The 21,359-nt window shown below is 40.5% G+C and overlaps 1 protein-coding gene across 1 annotated transcript in view; it reads left to right on the top strand.

Moving 5' to 3' along the window:
• The first annotated feature begins 973 nt into the window (after positions 1 to 973).
• The window catches only part of BAIAP2L1 (BAR/IMD domain containing adaptor protein 2 like 1), a 36,039-nt gene continuing 15,653 nt past the window's right edge, over positions 974 to 21,359 (top strand). Inside the window, exons 1-3 of the mRNA XM_033073658.1 lie at positions 974 to 1,116; positions 8,911 to 8,986; positions 11,735 to 11,821. Coding sequence (XP_032929549.1) covers positions 1,066 to 1,116; positions 8,911 to 8,986; positions 11,735 to 11,821 — 214 coding nt within the window. The 5' untranslated portion in view covers positions 974 to 1,065. The remainder of the gene's footprint in view (positions 1,117 to 8,910; positions 8,987 to 11,734; positions 11,822 to 21,359) is intronic.

Raw genomic sequence — 21,359 nt, 5'->3', positions numbered from 1 at the left:
TCTAAAGGCACCTCCATGTGCTCAAAAACATTTTTGCAGCTCTCAAAACGCCGCAACAACTTCCTCCCTCACCAGAGTCCAATATGTAGGATTCTGATCCAAGTCCAGTTTTTTATTGCTGCAATAAAATGATGGAAACAGAAAGAATGACAGAGACCGAGAGGAAAGGCAACGTGTGGGGAAGGCGATTACACCTCACACACTCGATACCCAGCACCATAACCTACTTTTAAATACTCACAGTTATGAAATTCCCACAAAGCCCTTCAAGATAGTGCCACTATTACTTTATCATAAAGATATTCCAACTGGCATACTCTAATCTCACAATCTCTGGGCAATTTATGGTCCACAAAAATTTACAGCCTTCCTCACCACCCCATTCCGTGAAGCACTTGTAAGGCAGTTCACAGCGGGAAGATGACTGGGCTCAGTGTTTTATTGGGTGTGTATTTAAAACAAATAGAAAACTCCAGCGTGTAGCAGGAAGCTCGGGCAGCGCACCAGGATTGGGGAGGAAAACATTTGTGTCCATTCCTGCGGGGTCTCAGGAATGGGGGTCTCGCCTCCTCTGCTGAGGAAGGAGGCAGAGAAACCACACTACCATCGCTAATTTATTCTAATTAATTCCTACAGAACCCTCACTTAATTGCTGGGAGGAAAAGTTTACCTCGACTCCGCGGGGCACTTCCAGCAGAGCCGCCCCCTCACAGCGCTCCCACACGGGCCGGGCTGGGCTTCGGCAGCGGGGCGGGGGCGAGCGAAGCGGGCGGGGGATGAGGGTGGGGAATGGACGATGAGGAGGGAGGTGGCGGCTCAGGTAGGGGCGGTGCGAGGGCTCCTCCCGGCCGAGCGGAGCGGAGCGGAGCGCTGGGCCCGGCCTGGCCCGGCCCTCCCCGCCCGCCGAGCCAGTCCTGCCGCGTCGGGAGCGGCGCGCAGGGCCCGCCCCGCCCGGCTGGTTCCGCAAGTTTTTGACAGATCGAGCACGGGAGCCGAGGCTGCCGCGGCGCTGCGCTGGGCTGGGGCCGCGGCGCTGGGCAGGAGCGAGCTCTCCCCGGCGGCACCATGTCCCGGGACCCCGAGGAGGTGAACCGGCTGACGGAGAACACGTACAAAGTGAGTGCGGAGCGGGGAGGGGCTGCCCGCGGCCACCTTTGCCCCGCCACCCGCGGCTCCTCACGCGGAAACGCAGCAAACTTTTATCTTTTTTTCCTCTTTACTTTTTTTTTAATCTTTACCTTTTTCTTCCCTATACCTTTTTCTTCTTTTCTTTCGTTTTTTTTTTTTCCTTTTCTCTCTCCTTTTCCCGCTCCCCGTTTCGCTCCCCGGCCGGATCCCGTCCGGCCGCTCCCCCTGCCCGCGGCCGGGACAAGGCGGCTTCCAGACCGGTTCCTGCCCTCCAGCGGGCTCGCTCCGACAGCCAGCCCTCATTCCCTCGGTCTGTTTTGGCGATAAGGTGGTGTGGAGATCCTGCTGGTTGTGGTCCTCTGCTTGAACCGTTTCTTCGTACGGGCCACAGCCTAAAAATGGCTTAACGCTGAATTAAGTTGCTTGCCAGCGTCCCGAGCTGATAATCAGATTTATGATGGTGCACCCGAGCGCTGCCTCAAAGTACCGACTGCTGTGGGTGGTTCAGTTCATGTTGGGAGGCTTTTAAACTTTCCAAAATGCGTCCTTACTTGCAGAATTAAAAATATTTTGTTTATGGGCACCAGATACTTGCTCTGAACTCTTTCTCCCTATAAACATATTCCTTCCAAAACACAGCAATTCTAATTGGGAAAGATTCCCTTGAGAATCATACTTTTGGTTGGGTAATGAAGTAACCCATAGTTGTATCTGTAATCCTCATTCTGTACAGTGTGTTGTACCAGAGAAAGCACTCAAATTTGCATGATTGAATGCATTTGCAAATTTAACTTACAGCTGCACTGCACTTGCTGCTTTGAGCCCTAAGGAAAGCTTTCTGATGCACTGTTCCATTTCACTATTTACTAAATTTTTCTGGTTTATTATCAAATGTTTTCACATTTCTGAAGATGTTGTCATCAGCATTTAAAGGTTCCCAAAAACATTTGCTAGGAGTAGATTTTTCTGTTACTTTTGTCGTTCTTCGACACACATCTAAGCCAACTTTACCCCTCCCTTTAAGTAATCCAGTTATATTGGGGTCATGTTATATTTGCTGTTTACTTTCTATGGACTTGGTTATCAAATTAATGCAAAACTATTGAAAAAAAAGAGATTATCTGGCTATAACTTTTGTCCTCTAGAACCAGAGCAGATAAACAGTCTGGTGCTTTTTGGTATCAGTTATTTGTGGCAAGGCCATAAGCAAACATAAATTCCCCTCTCAGAAAAGCACCCTGTAAATACAGGCTCTCAGAGGAGAAACCTGGGAAGTTGACTGTTCAGGGCTGTGCCAACAAAGGAGTGCTCTACTCTGTCTATTGACTTCCAGAATGCAGTCAAAACAGTTTTACAGAGGAGAGGGGAGAAGATCTCCTGTGTGTTTTAATGGATATAATTTAAAATAGGCTTTAAAGGAATGAGAGACCTCTAAATAGCAAAACCTTCCCTGTTACTCAGTACTTATTTCCTGGGAAAGTTGAAGTTTTAGTTTTGTTTTCTCAACTGATTCAAAGGGATCTTTAAGATTGAAAAAACCAGGAAAACCACAAAGGAATACAAAGTTAATGTTGACAGTGTGATGAAATGTCTCCTCGGTAGGTATTTTGAGAGGTCTGGCATGTTGCATCACATAGCTCGTACTCACAGGCCTGGAAACCCTCCTGCCCTGCCCTCATTAAAAATTGAAACTTTATCCAGATAAGGTATAAAGGCTTCTTCAGATAGAAAATGGATTCGGGGTCCACTTTAAAGCAGTTATTTCTATATCAAAGCTGAAATCTTGAAAACAGTTGGTTACCCTTTAGGGGCAGAGAGCAGGAGCCTGTGTATTCAGCACTGGCTGGGACTGTAATCACAGCTCCCCCATCTAAAACAAATGAACACCTCTTTGTGCTCCAGCCTGTGTGGAGAGTGCTCTCCTTTGTTCAGCAGTGCTCATGGCACTTCTGCTCTTGCCTGAGCCATCCTAGCAGTGCACTGCCCCAAACACTGGGCTGGGATGGGTAAAATCCAGAGCAGAGCTTCTGCTTCTCCCATGTAAGAAGAAAGGCTTGGTCTGGGGAAAAGCCAGTTCGGTGCAGTGATGGCATCTGTGCTGCAGGACCAAATACAGGCTTAAGACTTCTCAGAAAAAATCAAATTTTGTGTGACCTGGAAAAATAATAGAAAATTAAATTGACTAGCTTGCTAGCCTGCTATTTTCAGGGGGGTAGGGGAGTGTTTTGTGGTGGTTTTTTTTTTTCTTTCTGACAGTGCTAATCCATTGGATTTATTAAATACATGATAACCTGTGTTATACAAAGCTTCAAAATATATTTACAGAAGTCATCAGGTGGCTGAGCAATGCCGTTTTATTTTTATCTTGTTCTTCCTTTCTTCTGGCAACAACACCAGAAAGTGAATACCTCAATGTTTTTCAGCTAACCTGACTGAATAAACAGCGTAATTCACAAATATGTGTGCATGCACAGAAAGCAGGGCTGACATTTACCCTTTATGTAAGACCTGAAGAATCACTTTAATGCATGATAGGAATGGCACGTGCACAATGGAGCCCAAGGGTGTGGGAGCCTATGACTAAAGAGGGCCACAGCCTCCCTGTGCCAAGGAACTGCTGAGAGGTTCCCTGGTATGACACTGCCCTGCCCTGCCAGCTCCTGTGGGGACGTGGGGGGACGCTGTGGCACCCCCTGACGCACAGATGGTCACCCCAGAGAAGTGTTTGTGTGTTGTTGTGTCCCTGTAGCCTGTTCAGGTTTTCTGGTGTAAGTGGGGGAAGCTGCTTGGCACCCGGCTGTGATGCACAGAGTGCAGGGGAAAGGGGACAGGACAGGGAAGTGCTGAGGTACAGAGCTGACCTTCTGCCTGGATGGGCCAAGGGCTGGGCAGCCAGCTCACAGTGCTGCTGTGGGATGTTTCCAGAGCTATTGATAAGGGCATGGCTGGTGTTGCTCATCTTGGATTTAAAAGATATATCCCTCTCTGTATTCAAGTGAATCTTACCCAGAAATTTTGATTATCGACCAAAGCACAATTTTAAAAACCCCAAAACACCTCAGCCCAGAAAAAAGCCTTTGTTCTCCCCAGAGGCATTGAGAATTATTTTGGTAGGCTATTGTTGTATCACAGAAATATATCTGATAAATTCAGTTTAAAGTCCTAAATTCCATGTTTCTGTATTTTAAAAAGACTCACAACTATATTAAACTACTGGACTTATGTATCTAACTTCAAATTCACCTATGGTCCCAGCACAAGCTGCAGTCAGGCTGTTGCTTTGCATCCCTGCATTACAAATCTAACTTGGGGGAAGAGGAGCCTTTGGGAGTTTGTAAAAAAGCCAGTTTTTCCTCAGTACAAATTATCTCTTCTGCCCCTATTTAGAGTTATACCTACTTGAGGTCTATCCTTGGGCATGTGTCCATAACCTGAAAAGGTTTGTATTTGAAACACACTGATGGATGATGTATTAATGTTTCTCTTAAACAAGAAATGTTCCATCAAGACGACTAATAATTAGTCATAAGAATGAGTCTTTTTGAATAAACACTGGCATCTTGATTTAGTATTTTCTATTCTGTTAAACTTGTTTTAAAATAATGTTAAGCTAACACACAAATGAGATATCTTAACATGGGATGTGCTGAGGGCTCAGCTGTGCCCTTCTGAAAACTGTATTATGGATTTCAGGAGCTAAAGGAGGAGATGAAGTGCACTAATATACAAAATGCTTCAAGTACAGCAGAGCACAGTATTATTTCCTTTTAAATCTTCTCAAGGGGGGATCTCAGACAAGTGTGGCAACACTAGACTTCTTAAAAGATGTGCTCATTTTCAAATTGAGAAATAACAATTTAAACTAAACCACTAGTAGCTATACAGAGCTTAGCTATGAATAGCTATAGTAATGGTAATAGGAGTGATGATAGACATCAAGATCTACTTTTCTCTGGTAGTTTTCTAATTTCAGAATTCCACCCCAATACTTTGTTATCCACTCTGAGTGCCTGCAGGATGTAAATGTGAAACTGCAGGGAGTCTATGCATTGTTTAGTTGTGTTCATACCTGCTGAGCTATTGTTCAGTGAGGTGTGTCTTTAAGTAAAAAGCAAAGCTGAGCATTTACAGGAAGGCACTTTTACAATGGCTGTCATTTGTTTTGAAGATTAGTGTTGTTTATATGACTATCAGGAACTGGGGAAGGTATAATAACCACACACAGCAAGTGGAAATTCAGGGCTTCTTCCTCTTCAGCCAGCTCCATGCTGCCAGGCTGGATAACTCACACTGGCTTCATGTGGTGGAAGGAACACAGCAACTCTTATAACAGATTCTGTGAGGATTTAATGACTCAAACGACCAGAATAGGTTTCTCTTATGCTTTTTTCCCTTGGAAGGTCACTTCTGCCAGCTCTAAATATCTCTGCATAAAAGATGTTTCCAGTTGCCTGTTTTGAAAATGTTTCCCTTTATTTCCATTCATCCTAAATAATAGAAAGCTGTAGGATGTGATCATGTGCCTCCTCTTCTCGTTAATTATTCTGCTCATGAGAGGTAGTGTGTCACTAGAATATAGGACACACGATTGACAATTAGGAGGCCCTGTTTGTGTGCCTCACTGTACAGGCAAATGATGTGTTGTTGATGATTATTTGGATTAAGACAAAGGTTTTATTTTCATGTCCTTGTACACCAAGGCAGATTAAAATACTGTTTTCTTCTGAGACTTTTGACAATTTTAAATTAATTGTTTTCCTAATCATAATTTTTTTTGTTCCTCTGTCCTCCTTTTTGAGAAGTTTTGAGATCTGACTTTAATTTGAAATTTTGCACTGGTCAGTCTCGCTCATTTTTGTGACCTTTTCTTTGGACTAGAAGTAAGAGAAGCTATAAAACTGTAAGGCAGGGTAAGAAAAAGTACCTGTACAAATTGATTTGAGTTGCTCTTGTCTCCTCTAACTTCAGAAGATGAATAAAATACTACAATAATTTTAATTTATCTGAAATGTCTTGGTAATGTCAAATCTATAGCTCATTCTGAAGAGGGAGTTGCCTGTGACAGTTTCCCTTTTTGATAAAGTGCTCTAGATACTTCTCCTGGATTTCAAAGACAGCCAATGGTTACTTGTGATTAACTGTATAGAAAGACCACTAGAAGCACAGCCAGGTTTTTTGTTTGCTTTGAGAATCTAGTTCTCAGCAGCAAGAAAAAACATCACATATTATGCTTTTTTTCTAATGTATGAAAGAGAAATAATCTGAGAATTATTTCATCAGGTCATCTTGGAGACGCGGCGAGGGGGTCAGGGGGAGTTAAGTTTTTCTATTGAACAGAAAGCCTTGATGAGGTGAGCCTTGCCCAGTGCTGTGAGCATCAGCTGATGGCCATAAACCAACCTGAGAAACCAAGCAGATTCCAAGGGGGAATTTCCAGTGCAGGGTTTTTTTCCTTTTTTCAGGCATCACGTCCAGGGCTGGTTCTGCTAACAATCAACCTCTGTGGCTGTGCAAAGCCTGAAACACTTCCAGAGCCTGCCTGGGCTGATGGAGGAAAGATCCATTAGTTGTGCTCCTTCCAGCTCCTTCTTCACCTTTCCCAGGGGTTTTATGTGTCCCTTGAGCAGATGTGATGTCCTGGAGCTCTTCCTCTGGTTCCCTGTGTTCCACTGGACCTGCTGTGTCTCCAGAGTGGGGTCTGTGTCTGCTGCACACAAATACCTGCTCTGGATCAAGAGACCTAGTGAAAAACAAGAGCTGGGGGGGGTGGCTTCAGAGAGGGGAGCTGTTAAGGGTATTGTTCACTTCTTCCTGAATGGAAACAACTGACACAGGTGCAATCACTGCTTTGAAATCTGAATTAGAAGATGTCAGGAAAACTGGAATCTTTACCCCTGAATGCTTAAAAGAGTCATTGCAAAAATCAGACTTCAAGGCCAATAATTATCATGTTATTCTTAGAATTTTGGGGTAGGTGGCAATAAGGGGTTTTACTCTGTAATTTTTTGTTGTGAGGAACAGGATTAGCATAAGCAGAATCTTTCAAGATTATTTTCAGTATAGAGTGGCAATTCAAGGTGACATGGGGATTCTTACTTGCCATGGACACACACCATCATGGTACTTTTTTTTTTTTTTTTTTAATACAGGACTCTTTATCCTGAAACAATCCCCTAATTCATCTTTTTTTTTTCCCTTGTGATTCACTGACTCCGCGTAAGTCAACAGACATCGTCTTTAGTACATTGCTGGGAAGAAATAGCAAAAAGTTGGAATAGGAAGAAACAACTTGTTCCTTGGAACAAGTGTCTCACAGTCAGAGTGCCTTAGCAAGGAGGAGAGAGCAGCCACAGCAGCAAATTCAAGAGCTGGGGCAGGAGGAGGGATGTTCCCAGACACCAGAGCCTGAATATCCATCGTGTTAAGTTGTTAGAATAGCCCTTGGCATTGTTGGCTCAACCTGAAACACACTTTCCCAAATGATTTCTGGATGTGGTTTGTGAGTTAACACAAATCAAGGGCCTGGGGACAATAGCTGGTTTGTTTGCAGTGATTGCATTTGGGTGGGTGAGAGTTTAATGGGACAGACCAGAAAACAATCCCAGTTGCATTTAATTTGTACACAAAGGCAGTGAGGCCAGGTATTGTGGCTGCTTTTGAGGTAATTTATGCTATACTAATATTGGAATCTAATAGTTTTATATATTTTTTAAATATCTATATTTTTACTTGATAGGACAAAGTATTATTGGAGTTAATTCTTCACTTTTTTTGTTCAGCAGATTCAGGTATAGTGCTGTCTTTGAAAAATAATAAAATTCTGTCTACATGGCCTTGCCTGAAAATCAGACAAATGTGACAGTGTTGCTGTTCTTTTTGGGTCCACCTGTGTACTAAACATAAATATTTTCATTCTGTTGGTAGTACAACAGACAAAATCTTGATAGTATTTCACTTGTCTTGAGTCTTGTATTTCTTGTAAACAGAAAGCATCTGTTTTGAATTGCTTGAACTTGACAGTTCTGTGTGAACAGCAGTGAGTGGTGTCATAAAAGTATTGCCATAAAAACAGTAAGAGTAACTGTGAATGTAACTGAATGGTGTCCACAGGTATCTCATGATCTTTTCATGACAATATAATTTCACAGAGTAATGTGGTAGCCATAGTTTTGTAAGGAAGATTCTGGGGAAAGGAGGTCTAGAATCTGCAGGTTGTAGAATTTGCTAGCAATGGATTTCACTTTCTGGTTGTTTCAGCCAATAAATTTATTTAACAACAAAAGCAGCCACAGTGAATTTTTTCCCCCCTTTTATTTAAATAAGGTCATAATTTTCATCTTCTTTCTGAAAAAAGCATGGCTTTGCATAAATTTCAAACAAACAAAATATGCAGCAAAAAAACCCAAAAGAGATAGTTCATTTCCCTAAATGTGTCTGTAACACAGAAACCACAAAGAATATGAACCAGAGATTTGGTGAACATCACTTACCATAAAAGATGGTCTTGCACAAACTTTGATCACACACTTGAAATCCTATTGTATTATAAACAGCCTTTTCCTTTCTAACCCCTGTTGCAATAACTTTTTCTTCCATTTATTAATTTTAAATGCTTAGTTTCTTCTCCTTTCCATCCTTTGTTTTCCGTTGTCTCTCAAATCCTCCAATTTTCATCCATCCATGGATTTCTCAGTTGTAAACAAGGCCTGAGTGACACTGAGATTAATACACCCAGTGTGGAATTGCCTAGGTTATAAAACAAATTTTCTTTTCTTTCACTAGAATGTTATGGAACAGTTCAATCCCGGACTGAGGAATTTAATAAATCTGGGGAAGAACTATGAAAGAGCTGTTAATGGTAAGTTTTCCAGATGCTATTTAGAAAGAGTGTTTAATTTTCATTTAAATATACATATTGAATATAAGGGTTGTATAATATAAGGGTTGTATATATAGGCTTAATGCCCTAGCTGGACTTTGGATGTGTTTAATTAAGAGGGGAAAAAACCCCAACTAACAAGCAGAGATATACAAATATATCTACCTTCTCTCCAATCTTTTGGGTTTTTCCACTGTCCTGAAGATGTTGCATCACAAACACTTAGGCACAGAGCTCCTGCAAAATAAACTGAAAGTGGGTGTAAGTAACCCACATTGGAATAATAAGTGAAAAAAACCAAAGTTATGTAAATTAGGTGTTACTTTTTTTTTCTCTCTGAAAATACCTTCCAGAGATATTTCACATTCTTAGATCTGTTCCTGCTCACCTACACACTTCACTACTTAAGTACAGAACAATATGAATTAGTTCCAGTTGCAGGAGTGGATTGATTTTTGTTGTTGTTGTCCCTGCTGATCCTGGCAGTATCTTTTTCATTGAGTCAGAATCAGAATGAATTTGAATCTAAGGACCAGTCTCTCAAACATTTTAGAATGTAATTGCCTGTTTCCATTATTGACTTCACAGAAACAATCTAAGTAGGGCTTTCCAGGACTGGGCTCCAGACTCCCAGGGCTGCACTGTGGGACCTGTCAGAGCCTGCTCCATTTTCCCATGCAGACCTGTCAAACTGCTTGATACCATATTAAAGCCATGTAAAATCTCTCTAATTTTGCCTCACTCAAGCCTGTGGCACATCTTTCCCCTGCTGTAATGCAGTCCTCTGAGAAATGGGATCCTGCAGAAGTAGTGCATAGCTAAACAGGCATTGAAATCTCTCTTCATGCAAATTTTAGACCTGGCTTGAGCAAAAGATAAAACCAAAGCCTGCTGGAGATGAAAATAGGGAAATGTTGACTTATTTGATAGATTAACATGTGGTTACCTAGTACCTGACCTTAGGAATTACAGGTGGTACCAGAAGGAATAACAAGAGTTTTGATATTCATTTGAAATACTTCTGTACTGGTTTCTGAGGATTCTGCTTTTCACACACTTTGCTGTTGATATCTTACATTTTGGCTTCTGTTACATTTGTCTTTAAGTATAGCAGATAAGGTATATCTAGCATGAATTCTTAATTTCAAATGAATATTTACAGTGTTGAAACAACTGTTGCAAAGTCGTCTTTGGACTCTCATAAATTGGTAATCTTTGCACCATCAGTTCTAAGTGGTGTAAACAGGGCTGTAACAAGTAGTAAATACTCTGTTGCTAATCAAACACTTTGCAGCTTTCTAAAAGAGTTGGAGTGTGCTGACAAAGAACATAAAACTCACAAGAACTCCAGATATGTTTATAATGTATTTTTCTACACTTTGAGGACACAAGGTCAAAAAACCTCCCTTTCTGCAGAAATAATTTATATGCTGTAGTACTGGTGAAGGGACTATACAAGCAGAGTTCTTGATTTAGCTTGGTTAGCACAGGGAAAATCACACATTTCCTTCCTTTTTTAGTGCTTGTATTAGGAGAAGAGAGTGACTTGGGGCTGTCTTGAGAAAACACAGATAGGAAGAGTTGGACTGACATCAAATCCTCTTGCACAGGTGGCACTCTGCTCCATCAGTAGCTCCAGTATTATTCTGCTCAGAAAGTTATAAGTACAGAGCACCTATGAGACAGAGTTTAGACAAAAATCACCCTTTCTAATGCAACAGAGCCTCAAAGAGAATCTTCGTTTGATTTGGAAAAAATTCAGGCTTCTCAGTGAATATACTGTTGTGCAACAAAAGATGTCATCTTACTAGTAAAAACTATAAAATACAGACCTGTAATTGGCAATTGTATTCCTCTCAGAACAAAAAAATATTCTAAAGTCAACAGTGAGGCTCTGCTTGACTTTCACTTTAGGTCAAGAAAGTGCTACTACAAAAAAATATGACAAATGGCTTCAATAAGTTATTTTTCACATTAAAGCTAGCCAGTTTGTCCTTGTTATTTATTTTCTGTGGTGTGCAGATCAGTTCTAGACACTGAAGATGCAAGGCAGCCACTGTAGATCTGTTCTCTGTGTGAGATGTTTCTCCCACTGGGCTCCCTGCAGCTCCAATCCCGACATTTCTGTGTTCATTCCAGTGAAACTGGCTTTGCTGTTTAAATCGGCCCCAACCAGGAAATGATTAACTGGCAATAACTGAAACTTTGTGCTATATATTGAGAGCTTATTGGTTCCTGTAAGAGCCAGCTTTAGAGGGAAAGGATGATTTGTTTTTGAGGGCTCCCTGGGACAGCAGCAGGTCTGTGGTGTCGTGGCCAGTTGCCATTTCCCAGGTCCCTGGTTTGGCTGTCACCAAAGAGACCTCAGCACTTTTAATAAGTTTGGGATTGCAGTTTGAGTTTTTTCTCTACCAAGGGACTTTGCTATGTCCTGACCAATGGCATAAGCCTTCCCACTAAATGCTGATTGCCTCTGGGTATGCACAGGAGCTGGAGCTAAATAACAGGCTGAAACTTCACTAATATATTCTGGAGCTGTGTCTTTGTTTCCTGGTTTCACAGATCAGCAGAGAGCACAGGGACTTTTGTAACTTTTTCTGACAGAAGGATTTCCTTGTTGCCATATACCCTTCTCTTGCTCTGGATGACTTCATAGGATCATACATTAATAAAAATTGAAGATATTTAGATTTTTTTAACTGTTGTCTTTTTTTCACTCACCCCCAGTTATGGTAGTGGCTGGAAGAGCATATTATGATAGCCTTGCAAAGATTGGGGACATATCAGCAGATTCTCCAGTTTCTAAAGAATTAGGTAAGTGAAAACTCATTTTTTAAATTCCTCCAAGGTATAAACTTTATTTTTGCTTTCCTGCTGGCAGTTCGCAGAACAAACATGAAGTAGATAAGGATCAGTAAAAGTATGTTCTACTCTTATATAACACGAATAGAAGGGATTAGATGCCTTAAGGCATATTATTTCTCAAGTCACTTATAATGTTTTGACAAACTTACCATTTTTTTCCCCTCCTTTTGTGAATGTATATCTTCCTATGCAATCAAAAGCATGTATTTTTGAGCTCATATAATTCTAAAGTAAGTATGAAAAAACATGTATCTTGATTTTTAATGCAGAGGTGAAGGTTGAAATACTTTTAAGCAGAATATTGGTATGAGGAGTCCTCATGTATAACAGCAGCTCTAAACTAAAACAATTTTCTGGTTGAGTGTCATTGTGAAGGGTTCAGTTTTACTTCACTACTTTTGATCAAGTGTATCACTAAAAGTTCTCAGGTGCATTTATATTTATTTTCTACTTGAGCTTTTGAAAGAGAAGCTGGAGACTCAAAGACAGATTAATTTTACATTAATATAAATCCACTTGAAGTTCTGTACTCTCCTGAAAATAATTTCTGAATATTTGAAAGATCAGCAGCAGCACTTGACCTTGACCACTTCTGTAGGCTGAGCAGCGTAATTGCAACACTGGGTAAAGGAGTACAAAGTATTTGTAATATTTCTGACAAAAGATTCTCATGTCACTGCAAAGCCAAGAACTGGGGCCTGTACTGCAAAGGGGAAACATTTGCTTCATGCCTTCATTTGCTTTTTGACAAAAATAACTTGGGGAGGTGTCTTGCCTCTGAACTTTTGATTTTGGGCAATGTAGGACCCTTCCAGTAACTTGCATCTCCTGCTGTAACTCACACCTGTTCATTCAGCTGATTGCAATGGGTGGCTTTAACAATTTTCTTTCATAGCTCTGGAGAAGAATTCAGGGGACAGACTCCTCTTGAAAGGTGGCCACTGGTTTTTGTGGGGCTGCCTGCATTTTTATGGTTTGTTCTAAAAGCACTCGTGGGTGAGTGCTGAGGTCGGTGCCGGGGCTGGGAGTGGTGGAACAGCAAACAGGGCAGAGCAAACAGTCCCAACCAGCAGCTCCTCTGTTTGCTTTGCAGGCTGTTTACAGAGAGCAGAGCTGCTGCTGTCAAACTACAGAACAGTTAAAAGAAATGGCTGTGCAGAGTCTTATGAAATAGCAGAAAATGCACAGTTTTTGCAATCAAGCAGCTGGTCAGATGCATGGAAGCAACTTATTTATGACTTGTCACTGTGGGACATTGCTTATTTGGAAATACTCTTTTTATTGGGTAATCTGCTGACTTCTGAAAATAGCTGGTTTTCCCTATTATTTGGGACAATACAGATTTGTGATTGAAAACATATTTTTGTTTAACTATGAATTCCATCCTGCAATTACAAATCTTTTTCAAGATATGCCATATTGAGAAAACACGACCTTCTTCCCTGCTTTCTGTTCACCTTCTGCTTTAACTGTTACTGCAGAAAAACCCATTCTTCTTAAGGCAAACAGTAAGCCTGGATTTCTTCCAACACAGTCTCTGATGGAATACTTAATTTAGAGATAAGGAAAGTCAATGAATGCTGGAAAAGGCAGGATAATGTGGCTAGGAGTCTGTGACAGATCATTTGCATTTTCACGAAAACGTCTTACAAGTTCTGAAGCTGAGCTACAGTATTAGACTATTTGCCAAAGAAATATGATACACCCAGGTGTCTCCAAAAGTATCTTCTTGAAAAGAGAAGTATTTACTGTACACTTTAGTGTTTTAATAACACTGCAGTGCATGCTGAGCAGAATGGGGTACATAAGGACAGACCAAACTTTGGACCCTTTAATTCCAGGGGAGCTGCTGCAGCCCCCTGTGCAAATCTCATCCATGAGTTCCTTTAGATTTGCCAGAAAGACAAGTGGTTGACCACTAGCAGCTCTGTCATGCATAATACTTCTGTTATCTCTGCCAGCTTAGAGGTGGTTTCACAGTTCAAACCCAAACCTGCTGGGTGACCTGGAGTGTATTCACTGCCAATGTGATGTAAAGATTGGGATCAAACCCACAGGCAGCCCCTCCTTCTCACAAGGAAACAGAACGTGGGCTCCTGAGATGAGACAGTAAAATGGACACCAGCCCCACAGCAGGGTAGAAACAGAAATTGAATGAAAATAAAGGTGATTTTTTTGAAGTAGAGGGTAGAAAGCAGAGAAGCTGGAGAAGTCATGGGGAAAAAATCAAGTAAAAATGCCAGAAATCCTTTCTTCAGTTCAGTGAGACTGGAGCAGAAGAGGGAAATGAGAATGAAAAGGAAATCTGGATATTCCAGCTGATTCAGAGCTTTTGTACTAAGTCTCTCTAGCTTTCAAGTCTGGTTGAAGCTCTCTGAATTATTTTAATACAGAATAATTTAAGCAAATTGAGGAAGTAGAAGAATGTACTGCAGTCATAACACAATCTTTATGAATAAGGGATGAGTTGATTGAGTCAACATTCTTTCTAATTTTGTATTTCCCTAAATTTCTGAGCTTGTAGATCCTTAGACTTGGCTATGAGCATTTAAAGAACAGAATCTGAATTTATCTGCTTCAAGCTATTCTGCAGCATGGAATTTGCATGCTTTTTTTCCTAGGCAACTTTTGGAAATCCCTCTAGGAAGAAAAGATAGAAAACAAGAAACTGCATGTTTTAGAATGTTAAGATTTCATGCTATTCAAATTTCTGCATATCACACCAGCACAAAATGCTGTGTTTTCAATAATGCAGTAAAACCAATTTCACACAGACATTTCACTATGGTGTTAAAATAGTAACTTTCATGTGTTGCTAATTGTTTTTGTCTTGCCCAAAACACAAAGGCTTGTGAGGCTTTGTCATGTCGATTTTTAGTGCTTATAACTTCAATAAAATCTCCTCTAGTAACACAGGCTGTCTCTGTAGGCTTCACCTGCACAAGGAATTGGGAAGTTATTTCCTGCTTGCCTATGGAATTCTGCTTCTCACATCTTCTCCAGCACCTGCTAGTCATTGTAGCTTCATCTCATTTTATATTGTGGGTGTAAAGTCCCACTTTGTTGTGTAGCAACAGTATCTACAGCAGTCACCCACAATTACATTATGGGTCTGTACCCAGAGCTTGTTGCTCAAGAACTAAGGAGTGTAAACTATTAATTGCTTGTCCAAATAGAAGAAGAAAGAAAAAATATTACATTGCATGTTTTTGATCAATGGAACTAAGAAGATCAGTATGTTAATAGGATAATCAGAGGAGACAAAGGTCTCTTCCCTAATCTAACCAAGACTGATAATTTATTTAAAGATTACTCTGGTTCACAGGTTTGTTTTTATAGTTGTATTGTTTTAAAACTTAAATGGAAACAGGTATGCAAGAGCTTATGCTCATCTACAGTCTAAAATGTAAGAATTTGGGTTCCTTTCAGAAGAATTTTTTTTGTTAAAAACTACTAAAAATAATCTAGAGGAACAAGTGTTAAGTAAAAGATTGCTCTTTGTTGTGGCAGTCACTAGATAGAGAGGAGGGGAGAAAACCCCTAAACTTCTCCTGGTGCACAGAGGAAGTGGAATTCTTTCCTCACCTGGAAATTCTTTCCTGACAGAGGGTGAGCCCTGAACTTGGTGTTCCTCTCGCACAAAAGAACAGACTGTTCTTCAGGTTAAAAGACAAGATTTGAACACATTCCCAAAACACTTTCACCTGTCAAGTGATGTAATTTTAATGCTCTCCAGAACTTTGTCATGTTTTGTCAAACACAAAACTTTGTGGTATAGTAATACCACTTGATTTTACATAGTAATAGAGTGAGTGCAGGAATTCTGTGACATGAATAATGGGGCAGGGGCTCTCTATATTCACGTTTCTGGTTTTTTGAGAGCCTTTATACCTCCAGCTATTGAGGTAACAGCATATTAGTTTGAGAGTCAAGGCTGATAAACCTTCAGTCAGAATAAACTAGTGGTTGTTGGTGAATAGACCTGCCATTTATCCAAAATGTGGCATTTCTTATGACTATCAAGTTTGTGAGTTGCACTTCTTGAGTAACATCTAGCAATTTCACAAAAATCCTTTAGTAACTGTTTTCTACCTTTAAGTAGAGCAAACTAACAATTAACCATTTGATAATCATGTACATTTAATACTAATAGAATCAGTAGTGTGAGGTTCAATCTGTACAGAGTTGTGATTTTTTGGGTTTTTTTTGTTTTGGTTTTTTTTTAATGATAATAATTTTATTTCAGCTTTGCAACTAAGAGAAACCCTATGGGCTTTTCTCTCTCCTTATTATTTTCAGAAATGAGAGAATTTCTGTGTCAGAAATTGTGAGCTTTAAATGGTCCACTCATACAGGAAAAATTTTGGAAAATTTTAATTTTGTTAAAACAGACATATCTACATGCTGAAAAATTTCTGATCAGACCATAAAGCAGTACTTGCTATTTAAAATATTATCTTGCAAGTATTATTCAAAAGTGCCTATTTGCCTCCTGTTTAAAAAGCAAAATTGCCACTTGAATGGGTATTTTTCAGAGCTGTAGCTCTCTGTTGTTAATTCTGGGATACAGCACTTGTATCACTCTCACTAGTGAGAAAACCAAGCAGAAAAAGAGAAGATTCCATGGTTTAGGGTGAATGTAGCTAGCTCTACCTCCATTAAAATAAAAAGGGGAGGGAGAAGAGTGGTTGGCTTACTTTAACACATATAAATTGACCCTGTCAACTGGAATCCAGTTTCAATTAGAAAGGTGACACCGTGCACTGTTCCCTTCTCCGTGCTCTGTTCCCTTCATGCTCTGTTCCCTTCTCCGTGCTCTATTCCCTTCTCTGTGCCCTGTTCCCTTCTCTCTGCTCTGTTCCCTTCTCTCTGCTCTGTTCCCTTCTCTCTGCTCTGTTCCCTTCTCTGTGCTCTGTTCCCTTCTCTGTGCTCTGTTCTCTCCTCTCTGCTCTGTTCCCTTCTCCGTGCCCTGTTCCCTTCTCCATGCCCTGTTCCCTTCTCCGTGCCCTGTTCCCTTCTCTGTGCTCTGTTCCCTTCTCTGTGCTCTGTTCCCTTCTCTGTGCTCTGTTCTCTCCTCTCTGCTCTGTTCCCTTCTCCAGCTCATTTCAGCTGAGGAGCAGAGATCTGACATCCTGCCCACCCCAATGCATCCCTGCCATCCCTAGGGAATCAACACCTTTGGAATAGATTGTGTTGGATAGAAAGGAAAGTGAAGGTGCCAGCAGCTGCAGAACCTTTAGCACCTCATCTGGTGGAAACTTCTGGGAAACCAGCTTAGAGGCTGCAGTTTAAGTAGTTAGAATCAGGCCAGCTTTTCCTATGGAGCATTAATAAAAGAGTCTTCTGCTATATTTATAATGGAATTTCATTTGAAGAAGCCACTCCATTCCTGTGCTATAAAAGGAAACTACACAGAGCTGTCTGGAAAGGAAAATACAAAGTATTTGTGGCGTTTTGCAGGAATAAGGTTTTGTATCTTCCAGTTATACACTAACACTCTGGGCTTGTACTATGTAGACCTCCAGTCTGCTAAAAGAAAGGGGGAAGGAGATGAGCCAGCCTTGGGTGTAATTTCTGTAATATTTCCCTGATAGACTATAAACCAGAAATTATACTTTCAAGAAGCACATTGAACAAGAGGTGGGTTTGTTATTGAACATAAAGAATGTGTCTAGAAACGGATACTGCAGTTTGTTCTTACTGAACTGCCCAAAAAAAGTCTGTTCTGTATACAATTATATCATTGTAAATTTTGTTATGAAGACCTCCAGATAACTTACAAATGTTCAGGTTGTAGAAATGGCTGATGGGAGGAAGCAGCATATGAAAATGCACAAGGCTTTTGGTAATGATTGCAGTAGCAGCAGAGAAAAGAAAGAAGACAGATATTCATAGGATTTCAGTGACATTTTTCCAGATGTTTTTTCATGTTAAGTTAGATAATAGGTTACATTTTTCAATCAATTTTAATATTTTATTCCCACCTGCCCCTGTCTTATTGCACCATATAAACTGAAGCTGATTCTCCTGTTTTAGTCAGTGATAAGATGAGGTAACACTGCTGCAGAGTGTAGCCCTGATCTGCTCAGGGTGGTTGTGTGGTGCAGCTGGTGGTGATGGCACCAGCACAGGTGTCTGGGCACCTGCAGCTGTAGGAGCACCTGCCCCGACTCTGGGCTTCAGCACAGAAACCCCTAATGATCCTCCTGAGCACACACCCTCCAGGGGAAAATACATATTCTAAACACCTGCAATGAGTGAGACTTCATATCTTTGTGCTGTGCCTCAGAGGCCTGAGAAAACAGTGAGGGACTCCTTAAAGAATTTCTCACTGTACCGGAACACAGAAATTTCACATGAGCCTCACACGCATCTTTCATCTTGCAGTGGGAGCCTGGGAAGGATTTCCTGGGCCTCACCTGTGTGTCCATGCAATATTTCCTAGGTTGTGGCCAGGTCTGGCTTGGCAAGAGTGATTCCTGTCTCTCTGTGTGCACACAGGTGTGTGCTCCCCCAGCCCTGAGCGCCCCAAACACGGCACCGTCAGCAGCGCTCGCTCAGGGCAGGAGGTTGTTCTCTCGCACATCTCCAAGCTAAGGATGCTGAGCAATCACAGCCTTTCCTCACCACCAGCCCCAGGTGAAATAAGCCTGAGATTCTGTGTCAAGAAAGTGTATTTCTTGTGCTCTTAGTAAGAGAAAAAATGGAAAGTAAATGACAACTTTGTGAGGAAAATAGCATCGTATTTGTAACTAGCTTGTAAACCCTTTAGTGAAAGTCTAACTATATTTAGTCTGTACAATCAGCTCTTCCTGCTGAATTATTTCTCAACAGAAAAAATAACCCAGTATCCATTGTAGATGCCACATGTAGTCTCATGGGGCAGGGCAGGGAACCAAAACCAATTGTCTTGGACTTCTGAGAAAGAGAATTTTATCAAAACTTTTGACTCAATTTAGGTGTGGGCTTTTCTGGTGTGGGGCTTTTTGGGCACTGCTAAGACTGTGAAAGTCAGTGGCAGTTCCAAAATGCTGAAAGCTGTAGTGATTCCTTGTGGTTTATTGCATTTCATGTAACATTTATAATGACGACTTAAATATTTACCCTCTCTGGTACTGGAAACCCATAAAAACTTCACTTTTTGCTAGCTAGCATGATTTGTTTGTTCCATTCCTGCTGTAAAACAGAGATTAGCTCTCTTGTGTGATCTTCCTTAACTAATCTGCCTCAAACCAGCAGGATTTCATCCAGGCAAGTTCAGGCTTGTGGCTGTATTGTAACTTATTTTCTTTTCACCTGACCTGTGTGAAGATTACGAGTCACTGCACACCACTGCAGCTCAGGTATGAAAAGCTGTGGTATAGAGGGCTTCCAAGGCCCTATGAAAGATGAGTCTCTGACATATAAACCTTAATATATTGTGGGTTTATATGTTTGGGTAAAAAAAAAATAACAAAAATGCCTGCAGCAGAGTTCATATATATATTAGTAATGGAGTAACAGGTGGAAAAACAAGTTTGTAATTTTTTATGCCTTATTTACATGGCATATGCTTTTCCTTTCCTTTTTTTAAACATTAAAGTTTAGTTTCTGTGCTTACCAATCATCTGAGACAAGCTGAATATTTCATGTTGATTAACATCTGTTCAATGATATGTTTTAAAAAATCCTAATCTCTGAATTTTTTTTGCCTAAGAGATCAAAACATGTTATGAGAAATGGGAGAACTAGACTGAACTTTGCTGAATCTGCAATAAAGTCACATTCCTCTTTAGAATACAATGTGAGCCAATGTTTTTGTTCCATTTAAAACAGGAAAATAGGAGCATCACCCCAAGAACAAACTCAGTCTGGAAATCTTGTTAATCTCATAAGTATTCACTCTTGTCTAGCCTTATGTGGGAATAAGCAATCAATTAGCAGTTCATTACCAGCTTTATAGTGTGGTATGAATTGTGTAGAATTTCTGAAATCACCAGTGTCCAGCTGACAGAATTTGGCATTAATTTTAGTTTTAGTAAAGTATATTTAAAAAGCAAGTTCATCCTTGGGTTTAACTGAATATGGCTTATAGACAGGCATAGACTTTCTAAGGCATAAAGGGCTGAGCAGTATTCTGTCCCTTTTAATATTTAAATATCCCAAAGTTTTAAAGAAAAATAATAATTCAAGTAATTAAAATTCTGTCTTCTGTACTGGGAAAGTCCATTGTTATGTGGTCCTAAACTATTTCACATGATCATCAGTGAAGTTTCAGGACAAGAAAAGGGTGGCTATATATAGTTTTGATCCTGGGCTACAAAAGGAAATGATATCATAAGAGGTACTATACTACTAGAATAGAAGTGAACTGTGCTCTATCCCTTCATTGTTTGCCTAATTAAGAAATGGGAAAAGGATCTTTGAATAAGAGGATTCTTTGATTCTATTTCCCATGCTGAGAGCAATGTGTAACCTAATGACAGGGAAGTGTTCAAGAGAGTATTGCCAAGTATGTGTCAGTGAGAGACAGACAGGCACTTGTATGGGTGGGTTATATATGTACAGGCAAATGTGTACATTGCAAAATGAAGCTAATATTTGGGAAGGACAGAACTTAGTGTACAGCATTCACTGTAAAAGTAAAATGCTAAAAGTCCCCTTTGGTCCAACAGATGCATCTTGTGCCTAAAAAGTTCTCTATGCTGGGTAAAGCAGCTGTGGATTCCTGGCCAAGTGTGTTGGCTGTGATATAGCTGGAAAGAGTTAATTTGACTGGATAAAAACAAAGAACAAAGTTTTAGGCTTTTTTGAGTTGAGTTGTTTGGGTTATTTTCACCTGAATCAGATGAAAATTTGATTTTGGTCAAAAACCCTTAAAAAGTCAGCATGGGCTGGAATCCATCTTTCCCTCTGGAGCCATCTGAGGAGCACAGCAGTGAAGTCCTAAGGGAAGCAGCAAGTGGAGCCCTGGGAGTTCATCAGTTCAAACATCACCAGTGCCCAGTTCACAAAATTAGCAACAGTGTCCTGCACAATCCTATTTATTGCTTACTGCTTTTGTCTGGATGTGGAGGCAATATACTTAGACTACTTAGACTTAGTCATCTTGCAGGACTGTTTATCTCTTCTGTATCAATGAGACTGTAAAGTAATTATTCATTTCCCTTAACCCTTAATTTGTTTTAAATTAACTAACTTGTTTGCTTGTTCTATTACAGAAAGATTTGTTGTTCACAGCCTTAATGAGAACCCTGAATATTTTAAAATTCATCTCAGAATACCATTTAGAATGTGATGTTCTCCTTGCTTCAATTTTAATTTTATTTACAGATTTTATTTATATATGGTTCTAGGTGCCTCAGGGTACTATTTCTAGCATGTAGAGTGGACTTAAAATACTTTACTATACTTTAAAAACTCCTCCCCTTTTCTTGACTGTAGGCTTTAGTCTTGTTTTTTTCCTCCCCTTCACCTTCTGCAGTCACCTTCACAAAATACCACTGAG

The sequence above is a fragment of the Catharus ustulatus genome, chromosome 16 (assembly GCF_009819885.2).
Source record: "Catharus ustulatus isolate bCatUst1 chromosome 16, bCatUst1.pri.v2, whole genome shotgun sequence".
NCBI lineage: Eukaryota > Metazoa > Chordata > Aves > Passeriformes > Turdidae > Catharus > Catharus ustulatus.
This window is presented reverse-complemented; position numbering and strand designations above follow the sequence as displayed.